Source organism: Aulostomus chinensis, chromosome 4, assembly GCF_037954235.1.
Source record: "Aulostomus chinensis isolate RoL2024-O1b breed Wild chromosome 4, RoL_Achi_v1.0, whole genome shotgun sequence".
Taxonomy (NCBI): Eukaryota; Metazoa; Chordata; class Actinopteri; order Syngnathiformes; family Aulostomidae; genus Aulostomus; species Aulostomus chinensis.
The window spans coordinates 15,506,745-15,523,010 of record NC_141323.1 but is presented as its reverse complement, the minus strand read 5'-3'; the positions used below and the strand labels follow the sequence as shown (position 1 = coordinate 15,523,010).

General features: G+C 42.1%; 1 protein-coding gene across 3 annotated transcripts in view; it reads left to right on the top strand.

Moving 5' to 3' along the window:
* Positions 1-16,266, top strand: part of iqsec3a (IQ motif and Sec7 domain ArfGEF 3a) — a 99,495-nt gene that overhangs the window by 74,341 nt on the left and 8,888 nt on the right. For all 3 annotated transcript variants that reach the window (XM_086202041.1, XM_086202040.1, XM_086202042.1), the window contains exons 6-12: positions 229-351; positions 4,387-4,553; positions 8,194-8,333; positions 11,269-11,394; positions 13,268-13,367; positions 13,524-13,682; positions 15,190-15,282. In XM_086202041.1, the coding sequence (XP_086058167.1) occupies positions 229-351; positions 4,387-4,553; positions 8,194-8,333; positions 11,269-11,394; positions 13,268-13,367; positions 13,524-13,682; positions 15,190-15,282 (908 nt within the window). The remainder of the gene's footprint in view (positions 1-228; positions 352-4,386; positions 4,554-8,193; positions 8,334-11,268; positions 11,395-13,267; positions 13,368-13,523; positions 13,683-15,189; positions 15,283-16,266) is intronic.

The window sequence follows — 16,266 nt, the reverse complement described above, 5'->3', positions numbered from 1 at the left end:
TCCCTGGTGTGTGTGCATGGCGAGCTAATAATTAAAGTAGGCAGAGCGCTGCTGTGACTGGGAAGCAGATGAGTGAGATCTTCTTTTTCTTTTTTCTTTTCTTTTTTTAAATCTTGATACCACCACTAGAGGGGCAGCATCGCACGTCACACTGATAGAGCGCAATGAACTTTGCTGTACATTTCTTTTTTATGTATTTCTCTCTCTTATCCTCCCTGCGCTCGACAGTTGCGTGGTAGATGAGATGGATTTCTCAGGCATGGAGCTGGACGAAGCACTGAGGAAGTTTCAGGCCCACATCCGTGTCCAGGGGGAAGCCCAGAAGGTGGAACGTCTTATTGAGGCCTTCAGGTACTTAGAAAAACATCCATTCCTTTGCTTCGACTTTATGTTGCAGTATTTTCGCTGGTATCTTTTAACTATTTGCACATTACAGAAACTTTAATTTGTTTGCTCATGCAATTCAGTTACTAGCGATCGACCAAGAAGAAGGGAAAATTAATTTGTTTCCTGTTATATTCATGCAATTTTATTGTGCATAATCCCGCAAATGTTTACCAACATAATCAATCGGTGTACATTAGACCTTTCAGTAGAAAATCCAATATTCTACTCAATGCTGTGGTTATGTTGTGGTTCGGTTCAGGCACAAAAAACACTTTTTGTTGCAAGAAAGGCAAAAGTTGCCTCAAAAGTCCTTCAACACCACAATCGGACAGTTTTGTCACCAGGAAAGCGGTTAAAAACGTCCCGACGTCTCACCGAAAAACACCGTGTTTTATTGCCGGAAACATGGCTGCAAATGTCTGGACATTTTCTAATTGCCACCAAAATAAAACAAAACAAAAAAAAAGGCTGAAAACACCAAAAACACCCAGTTGTGTCACCAGGAAGAAGAAAACAAAAAAAATGTCGGCGAACTTCAGAAAATCAAACGAGAGTAAAAACACACGGTCTTGTCACCAGAAAAACAGATGCAAATCTCCCAATGTCTTGCAGAAAACACCAGATTTTTGTTACCAGAAAAACAGCTGAAAATGCCAGTGTCTCACTTTCGGCTCATACTTTTGTGGATTATATGCATTATGTTCTGCTTATTGTGCCTCATGTGTCCCACTGATGTTTCTTTTTAGTTGTGTTGGATTTGTAAATGTGAAACTGTAACCTTGCAGCCTTTTGATATGCAGTGCACACTTGTTGTTTTTTTGTTTGTTTTTTTTGGTGTTGTTTTTTTAGCTGATTTTGTTATTAACTATAAAAGGAACGGTTTTTTTAGTTTTTTTGTTTTTGTTTCCCCCGGGGGCCGCTGAGAGGCACAGATGTGGATTTTCCTCTTCACCTGCTTCATGAGACGTGAGCCGCGTCCAGGGGCGTTGCTGCGCCGGACAGACGCACAAAGACCGAATCTGAGAGCATGAATCTGACAAAATGTAATCGGACAACATCGACAGCAGCGCACGCAAAAAGTGACACATGCACACGTAGAGCGCAGGGGCTATCGGGCCCTGTCAAAATACCTGAATGTAAACATGTCGGAAATCTTCTCAACACACTTGTATCTTCTGTTAGCAGGTGTGTCACACTGTCTCACCAAAACACTTGTGTTGCCTCCTTTCCTTTGTCTGGCTACAATAAAACGTAGACAATGCGGCCCCTATCTGAAAAAGCCAGGCAGTGTGTAATTTTGGGCCACAATTTGCGGTGGCAAGACAATTTGCAGAGCAGCTGTGACAGTGTGTGTGTTAACGCTAACTGTTTGTCGTTGCTCCTCTGGAGTAACAACCACCTGTCACAGTTGCCGAGGTGCCCAATGGGAGGTAAACTGGCATTGGCATTGTCTGTGGGTAGGAAAGTTGGCACCGGCTATGTTTGGACATCGGGCCGGATCTGCACGTTAACGGGAGCAGGAGAGGAGGAGGGTTGGGTCCGGGAAAAGAAGGAAGAAGGGGTAGAAAAGAGAAGTTTATAAATAACCAGCGTTGCATAACCGCCACTGCCTCTCTGCGCCTGCCTCCCCTGCTTCTGGGCTTTGATATGCCTCCAAACACACACACTCACACACACACACACATACAAAGGGAGAAATCTCTAAAGTAAGTGAAGGGGATTTGAAGCAGCAGTGAAAAGGAGAGAGGGGAAAAGTGAAAAGCGGCCAGCAGCCTCGGTATCTGCTGCGTCAGTGTACTAATGAATGAGCAGCTATGAGCCAATCCTCATGCTGCAGATATATTCAGTTTATATTTCCAAATCTGCATCATAATGGAGCATCCAGAGGTCCTCATCTACTCGTTCTGCAGCCTCATAGGATTGCTATATTTATGGCCCACATATTACAGTTATTATAGATAAAGATCATGGGAGTGAAATAATCCCTTCTCAAAAAGAGCAATGATGGATTACAGCATCTTTAGCAGATTCTGATTCGGAGGAGGACAGCAGCGAATGCCGTTGTTGAAGACGAATTCATTCAACACGCAGCAACGTGCTCAATGTAACTTTCCCTTATTTTTGGAAGGGAGGTTATCAACATGATGCTACATTAGGATTAGGATAATTACTGAGTGGCATCAAGTCATGGTTCTCACACACTGAAATGTGAGGATGTGTGCAGCTTTGTAATTGGAATTAGAAAACAAATGCAACTGGAGCACAACACACATGCACACAGGCGGAGAGGCAAGGAGGCTTTCCTGAGACGGCACATTCGCTAGAATGCAAGGAGGTCATCGCGACCTTGACCTTTTGACCACCAAAATGTCTTCAGTTAAATCCTTTCAGTTCATTCTCAAATCGCAGTGGACATTTGTGCCAAATTCGAAGGAATTCGCCGGAGGCATTCCAGAGAGATTTCATTCGCTTCAGGGGACGCGCTTCAGGGGACCACCAAATTCTTTCAATTCATCCTTCAGTCCAAGAAGAAGTTTGTGCCGGATTTTAAGAAATTCCCTCAAGGCATTCCGGAGATGTTGCATTTCCACGTGGTGACACTGGCCTTTGACCACCAAAATCCTTTCAGTTCATCTTCAAATCCCAGGGGACGTTTGTGATGCCATTCACATGCCATTCGGACACGCAAACGATCCAAATAACAAAATGGCTCCAGCCCTCGACTGCCCTCACAAGGGCCTAAAAACAGGGTCAAGGGTCATTCATAATCTTGCAAGGCCTAATCAGTGTTTAACAGCACTTGAAAATTGTGTGTGTGTGTGTGTGTGTGTGTGTGAGAGAGAGAGAGAGAGAATGTACAGTACGTACACTAATCCTAAAGCAACATTAGACTCCAATCATACAGCTCAGTGAGTCTGCAATACGGTGCTACAACCTCGATGTGGAAATGATGGCTGATTAAATTAACGATTACAGTGCATACCCCGATAAAGAGCCCACGGGGTACACACACACACACACACACACACACACACGCACGCGCATACGCTCATTTTCCTTCTTTACTTGCTGTCTGATTACTCACACACTGTAGATGTTACACTGTTGTATTATTCATCCTCTTACCAGGAAGTAATCATACTTTATGCTCTTCACAGAGACAGAAACAATTACACTTGCTCCTCTGGGCTTTTCTTTGTTAAACACACACACACGCACATGTGCATGGATTCCTGGTTTCCACTCAAAAGCATTTTCACCTTTTTCTAAAGTGAATTGCAGCAACCGAGGGGTAGTGTGTAATATTAGTAAAAGATTTCAAGCCTCATATTTCTTCTCTCCGGCACATAAATCCAGCAGCCATAAATGTTGCAGAATGTTTAACAATAACTAATGACTCAGTGGACCTTTTCAGAGGGGAAAAAAATGAAATAAACAGAATAGGATGGAAGGTTTTGGCGTTATTTTGTAGAGAAATGGTGATTAAATCGTAGGGTTGCACAGAAGCTGGTGTTTTATTGAAGTAAAAGCTTCCGTGGAAGGCACGATCCATGTTGCCATCCAGCGCGGTGGGACAAATGTGTTCATTGCGACACTGATTTAGCAGAGCACCTGCTGTGGCGTTTTTTTTTTTTTTTTGCTGATGGCTTTCTTCAAATGAAGCCACGAGCAAAATTGAAGCCATAAATCTAATTTCGGTACTCAGCTTTTGGAAGCGTGTTGCCGGGTTCAAAGATGCCTTTCGTGTCTGAATGCATTCTCTGTCTTTTTCTTCCATCTGTTATCCTTCTCATCTCCCCCTCCGCGGCCCTCACATTCATTTAATTCATCTCTATTTTTACCATGCTCTGTCCTCCTGTCCCTCCATTTTTGCGCCCTCGATCTCGACCCGCATCCGTCTCCATCACCTTGATTCCCTTCTCCTCATGCACCACATTTCTCTTCCGACATAACCACCACGCCGCCTCCTTACCTCTTCCTCCTCCTTCCTACCAACAGCCAGCGCTACTGCATGTGCAACCCAGACGTGGTGCAGCAGTTTCATAACCCAGATACCATCTTCATCCTGGCCTTCGCGATCATCCTGCTCAACACCGACATGTACAGTCCGAACATTAAGCCCGACCGCAAGATGTTGTTGGAGGACTTCATACGCAATCTACGAGGTAAGAGATGCAGTATTGTGTTTGATGGTGGAAGGACATTTCAGTGGGTTGTGTTACTGTGTTCCAACCAACGTAAAATACAGAGTCCGACTGAAGTACTGTAGTACTCTCTGAAGCCGGGCTAGCGTACTTGGAGAAAGCAGTAGGGGATCTGCTGCCCCAACCAGAACAAAGTCTGTGTCATTCCAATAGAGTAGTCCAATTACATGTCCTAAATCGTGTTGTAACTATGGCAACAACAAGTCATAGCTGACAATGTTGAGTGCTGTGCTCGAAAACAATTTTCCCATCTTTTTCCACAAAATTCTTTCTGAAATCTTTTAACTGTCGAGGGTGAAGATTGTTTGCATCGCGTCTCTCACATTATAAACACCTCCATCTTATTTGGTGTATTGATGTTGAAGTTTGTGAGGGTTCAGGTTGTACTTGTTCCCACATCTGCCAGCCGTCGTAGTCACATTTGTCTGAACCCAGATGGAGAGAAGGAGAGTTTGGAGGAAAAGGAATGAGTGATGCAAAAAAACTTTAGAAACAAATACGAAATCAATCTTTTTCTTTTTTCTTTTTGTACTTCTGAGGGGCTGATTTACGTTAAATCGAACATAACTGCCACCAAAAAAAAAAGAAAGATGCAAGCTTTATATATGGTATATGGCTTTTGATTTGTATTGAAATCCATATCGTACGCCCTGATGTCTAATTTGTTTGATGGAATGTCTCAAGGTGCTGTTGAAGACAAAACTCTTTTCGGACCGGAATTTCCCAGCTGCTATGCGAGGGGGGGGTGGGGGGGTGGGTGGAATCTCAAAAGAATTATTCCTTAAATTCGTCTTCCTCCTCTCTATCTCCTGAGTGAGGAGACGGAAGGCAGCAGCAGCCGCATGATTCAGCAGGTCTTCCATCAAACCTCCCTGCATACATTTCCCTGATAAGAGTAAGGTTACATTTTTCCCTCGGCAGCTTTGCTTTAAGTCAGCGTGACAGCGGCAGAAGGCACCTGTATTTCTTGTTCCTCATACGTAGACGGATGCTTATTCACCGAAGGCTGTGGAGGGGGAGGATCGCCGTGGTGTTGCTCTCCCCGGGCGTAATCAATCAGGGAACGCTGAGGTCGATGCAGAACAACTTTAATAAATTCATCCAGACTGTTGCACACAATTAGATTAAGCTGGAAAATCAATTTCGGCATCTTATGCAAATTACAATATGCCAGTCTCTCGTGGCCTCCATTTGTCTTGCGCTCAGTTCTCTCGCCTCTTCATCCATCCTCTTATTTGTTTATCTTGTTTGTTCATCTGTATCCAGAAACAAATATTAAAAAAACAACAACTGTAAAACATTGTCTCAATTAAAAGAGACCTCCAGTGTCAAACTTTAATTTTAATCATCATCCTCCCTAAATTTATCCAGCCCTTCAGCTCTCTGGAAAAACAAACACTTTTATCACTGAATGACTTGACTCTTTATTTATTAGATTGTTTGTAGGAGAAGCTTGTCTCAGTAATGGGGTTTTCATCACTCTGCTTCTCTGCGCTTTAAAAAAAAAAAAAAAAAAATTTGCATGTGGAAAAAGAGGGATGAAAACACCCCAAATCTGATCGAAAGTCCTCTCCTTCGTAAATACGTTTTCACACTCGCTCAAAGTGGTTTTTGACTCTTGTACAAAAAGGAAAAAAGTTGGTGCGCAAATTGTGAGATGGAAACACATTTGCCGAATAAGTTCGGAGGTGGCGAACGCTGAGCGACAACTGTTTCCCCGTAACATGTGACAACACAGCCGGTAACAACACCAGATACAGGTGGACCGGTGAGGAGACCAGAATGTTCCTCTGATTAATCCGTGACTAAAATATACACAAGAATGTTGCCAGGGTGACTACTTGTACTTCTACATACAAAATACTTGGTTGACCATCCACAAATTGCAAGGTACTTTTGAAGAGGACAAACGCAGAGGGGGGGTTAAACGTGACACATAATCAAGCGTACAGTGCACCTCCTGGAATTTAGGTATTGCACTCGGTCACATTTCAATTGTTCAGCCCTCCCCGGAGCTGAAGTCCATCTCCTGGGGTCGTACCTACCACAGCTGCAAGATGGCATCAGTGACATTAACACACCGCTCGCATTTATCCAGTCGTCCTTTCTTTTTCGTCGTCAGGACAACCTTGAAAGGTTCACGATTAATAACTTTTTTTTTGTTCAGAGATGATGAAAACAAGAGGAGACAGAGTCGATGCATAGCTTGAGCAAAAAATGAAAGCTGTAATTATGAGGACAGTAGGAGTAGTGGGTGGACTGCCAGAAAAAGAGAAAGAAAGAGACACTCCATTAGAACAGCCAACTTAATCATCTGACACGTTACATATATTTCCCCCTCGGTCATCACCTCCCCGCCGCTTCGCTGTCACCGCTATCATTCGCCGTGGCTTCATTTTCTCCAAACACATTCAAGAGACACATAAAGCAGAGCAGCTGCGCTAATATAACAAGGTTGCATCTCCACGGCAACCTTTCAGCCCGATGACACACAGCAGTACCTGCGCTAGAATGCCACGGCCTTGAACCGCTCCAGTGTTGGAGATTGAAAACCCTCCAAGAGCAGAATGAGAACGTTAACCTTTTACTAGCCAATTAACCCGCGGTCACACGGCCTTCTGTCATTACTTAACGCAGGCAAGTGAAAGACAAAAAAGTCAAAAGAAGGACAGACGAGCAAAAATATTAGAATTCCTTCAACACCCCACCTCAGGTATCCTGGCCTTTCTGTGTGTGGGTGGGTGTGTAATGTGTCTTGTTGTATGATTTGGTTATTAATGCAATAGAATGAGTAAACTCACGTGATGTGAAATATTTATCAAGTGCTTTTCACATTTGTGGTTTAGAACATTAGTTTCATGTCCGTGTCAGCACCCATTTAATTTCCAGTGTGGAAAAGTCTTGTAATACCAACAAGAATTGTGCGAAATCTTGCAAATGCAACTGGATTATACACATCTGTGGGATTACGCGTGAAACCCGTGTGAATTACGGGTTTGTATGAGGGAAAACAAAAGTGAAACTCTTGTAAATTACAATGTAGTAACACCAGCGTAAAGGATATGGGATTATATGTGAAACCCACATGAAAAATCTTGCAAATCCCCAAGTGAAACGCACAGGAATTACATGTGGGAATCTGTTGGATTACATGTGAAATTTACAACTGTTAGAAACCAAACAGGACACCAACACAAAAGCACTTGATTTTATAAAAACAACAACAACAAAAACGCCTTTGTTGTGTACTGCATGCAAGATCCGATCCACAGAAATGCCAGAGTCTGTAAAACACCAACATTACAGGTACTCAGGGGTACTGGGTACTGAGTTGGAATCCTAAATGTGGGAAACAAAGATGTGCAGGAAGTGAATCTTAAACCATAGGAGGAGTAAGTAAACTACAAAATAAAACAGGAAACACTAATAACGGTACATGTGTAGTCCAGCTCTTTGATATAAATTCTAAATATACTGCATCCACATCAATCAATTTTAGGGTCAGTACTCTGAAAATCCTGTATTGAACCTTATGTGGTAAAATAAACAATAAAAGTTTTCCCACGCATTAGCACCTGTGTTCATGTGTCTCCTGTTCTAGGTGTGGACGACGGAGCGGACATCCCTCGAGACATGGTGGTGGGAATCTACGAAAGAATACAACTGAGAGAGCTGCGCTCCAATGAAGACCACGTCACCTACGTCTCCAAGGTGGAGCAGTCCATCGTCGGCATGAAAACGGTGAGCGCGCGTTGACCTTTCACGTGCTACGTTGTCCCTACGTCTCTGCGGACGCAACCCGTTGTCTCTAGCGTCCCCGCGTGGTCAAGTCTCAGCTCCTGATTGGTCACCAGACTGGGTGACCTCACTTCATGTCCATGCCCAACAGCCTCTAATTGACACTGACCAAGAACCGTATTTGGGTGCAAAAGCGCTGCACTTTTCCATTTCAATTGTTTTTTAGATGTTTAGACTGCCCAGTGGACTTATGGACAACTTCTGATGGAACATTTCTCACGGAATATTCAGGAAATGTTCACTCTTATCATTCTGTGGGCTAGAGGCTGAATCACATTTCTAATTGATCATCATTGAAAGGTCGTTGCAACCTGTGTTTTTGTGTTTTTGTTTTTCTCCTTTGTTATGGATTAGAAGCTAAACTACAACTACACACCTACTAGCTGCTAAAATGTTAGCCTGGTGCTGCGCGGGGTAGCACACAATGGATTTAATGAATATTTCACAAGAACAATGAGCCGTAAAACTAAGTTTAAAAAAAAAAAAAACAACTTCTTGAAGCCACAGAGTTGATTCTGTAATTATTTTTTATTTTTCCCACTGGAGTCAAATGTCTCTGAAACCCTCAAATAGCCCTTTTCAAGTGAAACTAATTTTCTTCTGACTCTCATTAGAGTTCATACAATGGAGGTACAGTCAGACACCCTAGAAAGCTATTATTAATGAGCCAATATTAAAGGGATTTTTCCCCACAAAAGCATGTGTTTAATCAAACGTGCCCCCGCTCACATCGCTGCGGAGCCAATCACTCATTAGTCGAGGCTTTACCACGATCGCCTGGCCTTGTGTTGGCGCCGGAGGATCGCTTTTGTTAGCCGCTAAATGATCACCTCAGGTCATCCCAGCCAGATCTGTCATGGACCACTGCAATCAGTGGGTATAATCTCAGAGATTAAGAATACCTTCGGCTCATCGTGTCAAGTCACAGTGTGAATATTTCTGCGCAACTTTTTTTTTTTTTAAGGTTTTTGAGAAAAAACTTTTTTTTTTTGAAAAATGAACTGATTCATGTGAGGGCGCGAGCCCACTCATAACACTCAGAGGCTTTTTTTTTTAAAACATTAAAAAAAAACAAGTTCTTCCTTGAATCTTGTTAATGCGCCTTGCGATCCTTCAGTCATGAAATAAAGACGGGGAAAAAAAGAAAAAAAAAGCTCAATCAATAGGCTCTTCAGATTGCGGCTACATAGAAGCTTTCAAAATCACGTTCGTGCCAATTCTTATAAAATATGTAAAAATAAATAAATAAAAGGAAGTTCTTTGATCAACTTCAAAATATGCCGCTCTCTGTTGATCTAATCTTTGGGATTAGATCACATTTAGAAATGAATTTAAGAAAAAGAAGAAAAAAAAAAGAGAGAGAGAAAGAAAGAAGAAGTTAATCTCCCGTCGACTTTCAGAAGGACACTGAAACTCTGAGAGGATTGCCTCCGTCATATCTCTGTGCCTTTAAGTGTCTGTCGGTGATGGATGAGTCGCCATAGGATGACAGAGGGAGTGTTGTCATTGCCCAAATGATGGATTGTTGAGACAGGAAGTGACTATTCCTACCCACGGGGGCCGTCGACCATAAAACCAAAGTGACTTAGATAAAGCTTCCTGCTTATAATAGCAGGTATGACGGTGCCTCTATTGTGGAGTTTAAATTTTGTGATTATGCTTACAGGCCACATGGATGATTCTCCTATGATGGCTTTTCTCTGCTGGTTGGCATAAATATGACATGACTTGATTAAAGCCAGAGAACGTGGTGACCGAGGGGTTTTCCATCCACGTTTCTCTCTTCGAGTATTATTCAAATTCCCCCTCAGTGTTCGATTTAATTTTTTTCATACATGTGATAATAATGATGATAATAATAATAATAATGAAACCCTCCCCAGTCATAAAAGTTTCATTTTGACAATGATAGTAATGGTAATGACATTCAAAATAATATTATTAATAATGATATCCTTTCAGGAAACCACTGGGTTTTGGGGTTTGTTTTTTTTTCAAAATTTAGAATAAGCAAGAGGCATTTCACGCTAATGATATCGTTACATGTTTCTGACATTAGTTGTAATGAGAAAGTGGGCCGGGTGGGAGGCTGTGTCCCCTGAAGGAGAGAGAGAGAGAGAGAGAGAGGGAGGGAGAGATGCATGTGTGCACATATTGCAAATCGTCCACAGAGAGAAGAGGGAATTAAGAAAAATCAGGAAATGCACTGGAAAAAAAATTAGCAGTGTATTATATCATGAGGATGGGTTGGGGTGTGTGTGTGTGGGGGGGGGGGGGGGATCAGCTCTACATCTGACAGTCATTCGGTTACACAGAGAGCTGGACGAGACACGGGCGTGACGGGAGCGAGAACACGATTAGATCGATCTCCAGAAGCGGGAGCCATTCTTGTTGTGTAATCTGCTTTACGGAAGGGGGGGGGGGGGGTGCTTGAGGCCAAAAGGAAAAGCCGAGCCTCCACGCACACAACTGAACTGCAGTTTGGAGAAAAGAAGGAGAAGAAAAACATTTTCATGACCCTCAAGTATGTCAGCAGAGTCAGCAACTCCCACCACATCTGAACCAATCACTTGAAAACGGGGACGTACCAATGGTTAAAACCTAGAAGTTTCTGTGAGTGTAATGTAGTTCTGCTCTGAACCTCTGATGTCTTTGCTTTGAATGACAATGAACAAAATCTTGAATCTCGTGTAAAACAAACAAACAAACAAAAAATTATCAATGAGTATCTTTTTACAAGTTGAACTTCCAGGCCCCAAACTCTGCGGATTTAACTGAAAATGTGTGTGAGCACCCAAGCTGTCATATCACCAAACAAATGGGTTTTTTTTAACATGTGTGTGTGTGTCTCTCTCTCTCTGTCTCTCTCTCTCTGCAGGTTCTTTCCGTCCCTCACAGAAGACTGGTGTGCTGTAGTCGTCTCTTTGAGGTGACAGACGTCAACAAGGCCCAAAAACAGGCGGCACACCAGAGAGAAGTGTTCCTCTTCAATGATCTTATTGTGGTAACTAAATTTAAAAGAAGAAAAAAAAAAAGACACAACTTCATTGACATTCATCGTAACACATGGCGTTTTCAGTGTTTTTGCCTTCCAGCGCAAGCAAACTGTTGCGTCTGCTACCTACGACGGGAGCTTTAAAGCTGCTCTCCTCTGTGACAGCTGCAATGCACCACTTCATCCGTGAGCCGTTTCTCAAGACTCCATTTCATCTTTTATGTCGCTTCCTGCGCTCCGTCCCTCTCCGACCATATCTTTTAATAATAGATCGTAGTCAATGCACTACTTCCCTGCGCTCGCAGACGAAGACCTGACCCCATCAGAGCGGCTGTGTGGGCCTCTCGTGTTTTACTTGAGGTGGAAAATGGGAGATTACTGTGCACGTTGGGGTGTAGCAACCCAAAATATCTAACTGCTCCCATAATTGTGTTGAATGTTGATCTCACTCACTGGCTCTCACTGCCACCTTTTTTTTTTTTTCCTGCTAAAGCTTTAAAGTAATTGGTAACTGCAGTAAGATAAGCAGTGTCGTCATATATATATATATATATATATATATATATATATATATGTGTGTATATATATATATATGTATATATATATATATATATGTGTGTATATATATATATATATATGTATGTATATGTATATATATATATATATGTATATATATATATATATATGTATATATATATGTATATGTATATGTATATGTATATATATATATATATATATATATATATATATATATATATATATATATATATATATAATTCCAGCGAGACGTTTTCTTCTCTCCTGACAGCTCTGATATTGTATTCGAGAAATTTCACAACGAAATCCAAGTATCGGTGACTCGTCTTTGAATACGCTCGAGCGGCTCGAATACGTCAAGGAGTGTTTAAAGTGCCAGTGTGATGAATTGGCTGATACGCCTGCCTGGTAAATTGAATTTGGCGTAGTTGGTGTGAACAAATCACAAGATTGTCTCAATCTTGAGGTGCCATTCACTGAAAAGCCTTCTGAAATATACTGATATACATTCTCTTGTTTTTCATGGAGACGCACACACACTGCTATTGATTCATTTTACAGATTGAAAGCACTTCAGATTAAATAATTTGCTCTTTCTCAGCTTTCTTTGAGGTAATTCTGTGGTGTGGACGGGGCGGGAGCTCCGAAGCCTATGAATAAGTTAACGAATGTCAGATTGGATCAAAAGATATTTTAACAATTTGTTCTTTGGCATAAAATACACTAATAGATACCACACTGATAAATTTCTAAGCTTTCTATGCATCTTGAAAATGCCAACAAATAGCTACACAAGACTATAGTGTCCATAGCTGACATTTAACATCATTGCGTCAAGCTTTTTTTATGGCGTGTTCATACCGTAATTTATGAAGATTACATGTGAATCTAAACCATGCCAGTCTTGTTATGTTTTGACAGTTTATTTTCAGCAATAATTGAAAATCCTATAAAAAAAAAAAAAAAAGATCCCACTGGCTTTCGGACAATTTGTCGATGCTAACATATGTTAACATGCTAACATGACGCTAGCCTGCAAAAATTCATCATCCCGACGTGGAGGAGCAAATATCAGAAGTATTCAGAATATCGAGTCAAAACATATAGTAACAGTGAAAATGAGTTGAGTTGATATATTTTTCTTTATTTTTCTTTATTTTTTGCTCCTCACAGTCTTTGTCCACAGTGTAAATCAATCCTAATTTAGGTCACTCACACGTTTGGTTAGCTGTTGCTAACATCCTGTAGCTGCCATATTGGATGGATTTAGTGGACACCTCTAGCTAACCATGTCTTGTTTAACTCTTCCAAGTTTGTGTCTGATCTGATTAAAATCTGTTCATAGATCTTGAAACTTTGTCCAAAGAAGAAGAGTTCAGCAGCGTATACCTTCTGCAAAGCCATGGGCCTTCTCGGCATGCAGTTCCACCTGTTTGAAAATGAATGTAAGCCGCATTGTCTTAATTACAGCATAAATGACAACTCGGTAAAGCACCGGTGTAGCTTTTCAAAATTGCTTTAACCTCTCATTCCCTTCCATATCAATGATGCGTTTAGTCTTCATGTCAAAATCACTCATCGGTCCCTTCTGTGGCCTTCAGACTACCCTCACGGCATCACCATCCTCTCACCGTTTGGCTCCGACAAGAAGCAGGTTTTTAACTTCTGCGCGCAAAGTGCCGAGGAGTTGCTGAAGTTTGTAGAGGATCTGAAAGAATCGATAGCTGAGGTGTCAGAGATGGAGCAGATACGTATAGAATGTAAGTACCTGACATTACTAGTTTTTATGGCATATATTTATACCTTGATGTGTACAATGTACTCTTCCTTCATACAACACGTTACCCCGATGCTTTACATGTATAGAACTTTGTAGTGGGGCAAAAACAACAATACTGCAATCTTGCGATACAGTATTTATACGCTGGTGCCGAATATTGGTGTTTTTATTACAAAAGCCGGCTGCAATCTTGACACGTTTGTTGTACAAGTGTGTGTTCAATAGAATATGTAATCTCATCAAAGTTAATTTTAATTTTTGGTAGTTACCGGTTGGAATATATATTTTCAACTCTTGTGACTGGAATCGTGGCTTTATACATGTACTAGATGTCAACTGGCTTGTGTCATCGACAGAAAAGTGTGTGTACCCCATGTGGCCAAACAACAAACAGCAGGTCAACATCCTATTACATCTCTAAACAAATCAATAATCTCACATCTTGGCTAGTGGGAGATTTCAGTACATTCTTACATAGTGTGAGTCAATCAATAGGTCCTCTGATAGTAGTGCAGATACTGAAGTCATTCTTTGTTTGGCAACTTTTTTTTTTGTTGTTGTTGTTGTTGTTATCAGCACCTCATCCAAGTCGGTGCACACTGACTTTTTGCATTTTATTTTCCTTTGGTGCACTGCAGCTCGAAGGCAATAAATTGTTGAAAGGCAATAAATCGGAGGTGAAAAGAGGCCAGTGTTCCTTCAAGAAGCAGACGGGCGTCTTCATCCGTTTGGGATTGAGTGCATATGAAATTCTCCAGACAGTCTAACATACACATATTTAAACACACATGAAAAAGCGGAGTCGTGAGTGCTCGTCTCCTGCCAGGGAGCTTCAAAGAGAGCATCCATAGAGGGATTTGATCATCTGCAGTGAGGGAGGGCCAGCAACCCAGAGAGAGTGCATCACATGCGACGCGAGACAGGCGGGAGTTCACAGAAGAACGCCTGCAGCCTTGCGAAAGATAGACATCTCTCACATGTAAACTCCTATGTGTTAGGATGTATCTTTAAAAAAAAAAAATCAGCATGCAAACACACATCACACACACTTTACCTATTTGTAGCTTCATGTGATTTTCCAGGAGATAAACTTCAAAGCAGAACATTTTTCTTTGGTCACTGTCAGATTTAGCAAATCGAATCGGAGGACATGATGCTCTGCACTCTTAAAGGTCTCACCGGGCAGTTTCGCAGTTCAGCATCGGAATTGGAATTCAGTGCTGCGCTGGAGACAAAACAACATTTAGTTGCCATGATTGGAGATGACACGCAATTACCATCAACTGTGAAGTTTAATTAGGGAGACGGAAGGTTGTGTTTTGAGTGAGTAGGAGGCAACAAGCGCATGTCTGCACACGCTGTATGACTAGAATCACGCCAGTTAACGTTGTCGCTCCCTGCCGTCGCCATCTACCTTTTCGTCTACCTCCCTTCCTCCCCTTCTCATCGAGATTATGTTGATCATTTCTTTCCTCTTCTCTCTGCAGGGGAGCTGGAAAAGCAGCAGGGAGCCAAGACACACTCAATAAAGAACAACGGTACACAGCTAGAACTGCGTGGCAAACAGGGCTCTCCATCAGGTGTGTGAGTGTGTATGCACAGTTTACTTCCCTGTGGGTGACCTTGTCGGAAATGGAGTTACTGCTGTTTTTAACGAGAGGAAGAGGACTAAAAAAAAACTTCTAAAAAGCTTCTGATCACGTTCCTCCATGATTCCCAAACCGTGGTGCGCCTAGCCCCAAGGGTATGCGCAGGTGGTACGTGCACCACCCCCCCCCCCCCAAAAAAAAACTGTTTCCTCTCAAAATTCTGTAACCTACTCCTAGTATTCTTCAAATTGGCTCTAAGCTAGGCACCATGTACTAGCCAATTAGCAGAGCTGTGTCACATCCTCTTAGGATGCCTCCCCAGTATGTCACGGAACAGGAAATAATATGACATTTTAGTTCCCGATATGTTGCCTAATTTGCTGGAATGTGGATAAATGGTGGAAACAACCTTGTCCCATGCCCACCGGAGCAGCAGAATATGTGAATGGATACAGTACAGCAGCTGAAGGCCGAATCCCAACTGTTGAAACCATCTGTTCTGGGGCTTACAGTAGCATGCCTCACAGAGCTAGCATGAACATTTGCTGTGCTAGCCAAACCGCTGGTGCCTCTAGTGCAGACAGAAAAGCCAATACATTTTTGCTCCTGCGTAATTAAAGGTGATATCTAATTGGAGCGATTAGGTGACTACTGTAATTAGAGAGCAACAGCTTACGGGCTTTTCTAGTGCCACCAGTGGCTAAGCCAGCACCGCTAATGTCAATGCTAGCTCTGTCAGGCATGCTACTGGAAGACACAGAGAAGACGGTTTTGAGGGCGGGGACCCGGCCTTCAACTGTTGTACTGCGTTCGATCACATTGTAACGTACTCATGTAAAAGGTCCCATTTATCTTTATTCCTTTTTGCAGCTTTCTTAAACATGTAACATGAGAGTTGACTGCGTGTGGAGGTAGAGGAGGTACAGAGCTTTACAAAGTTATCGCAATGCCATTTTAAAACAAATCCCCAAATTT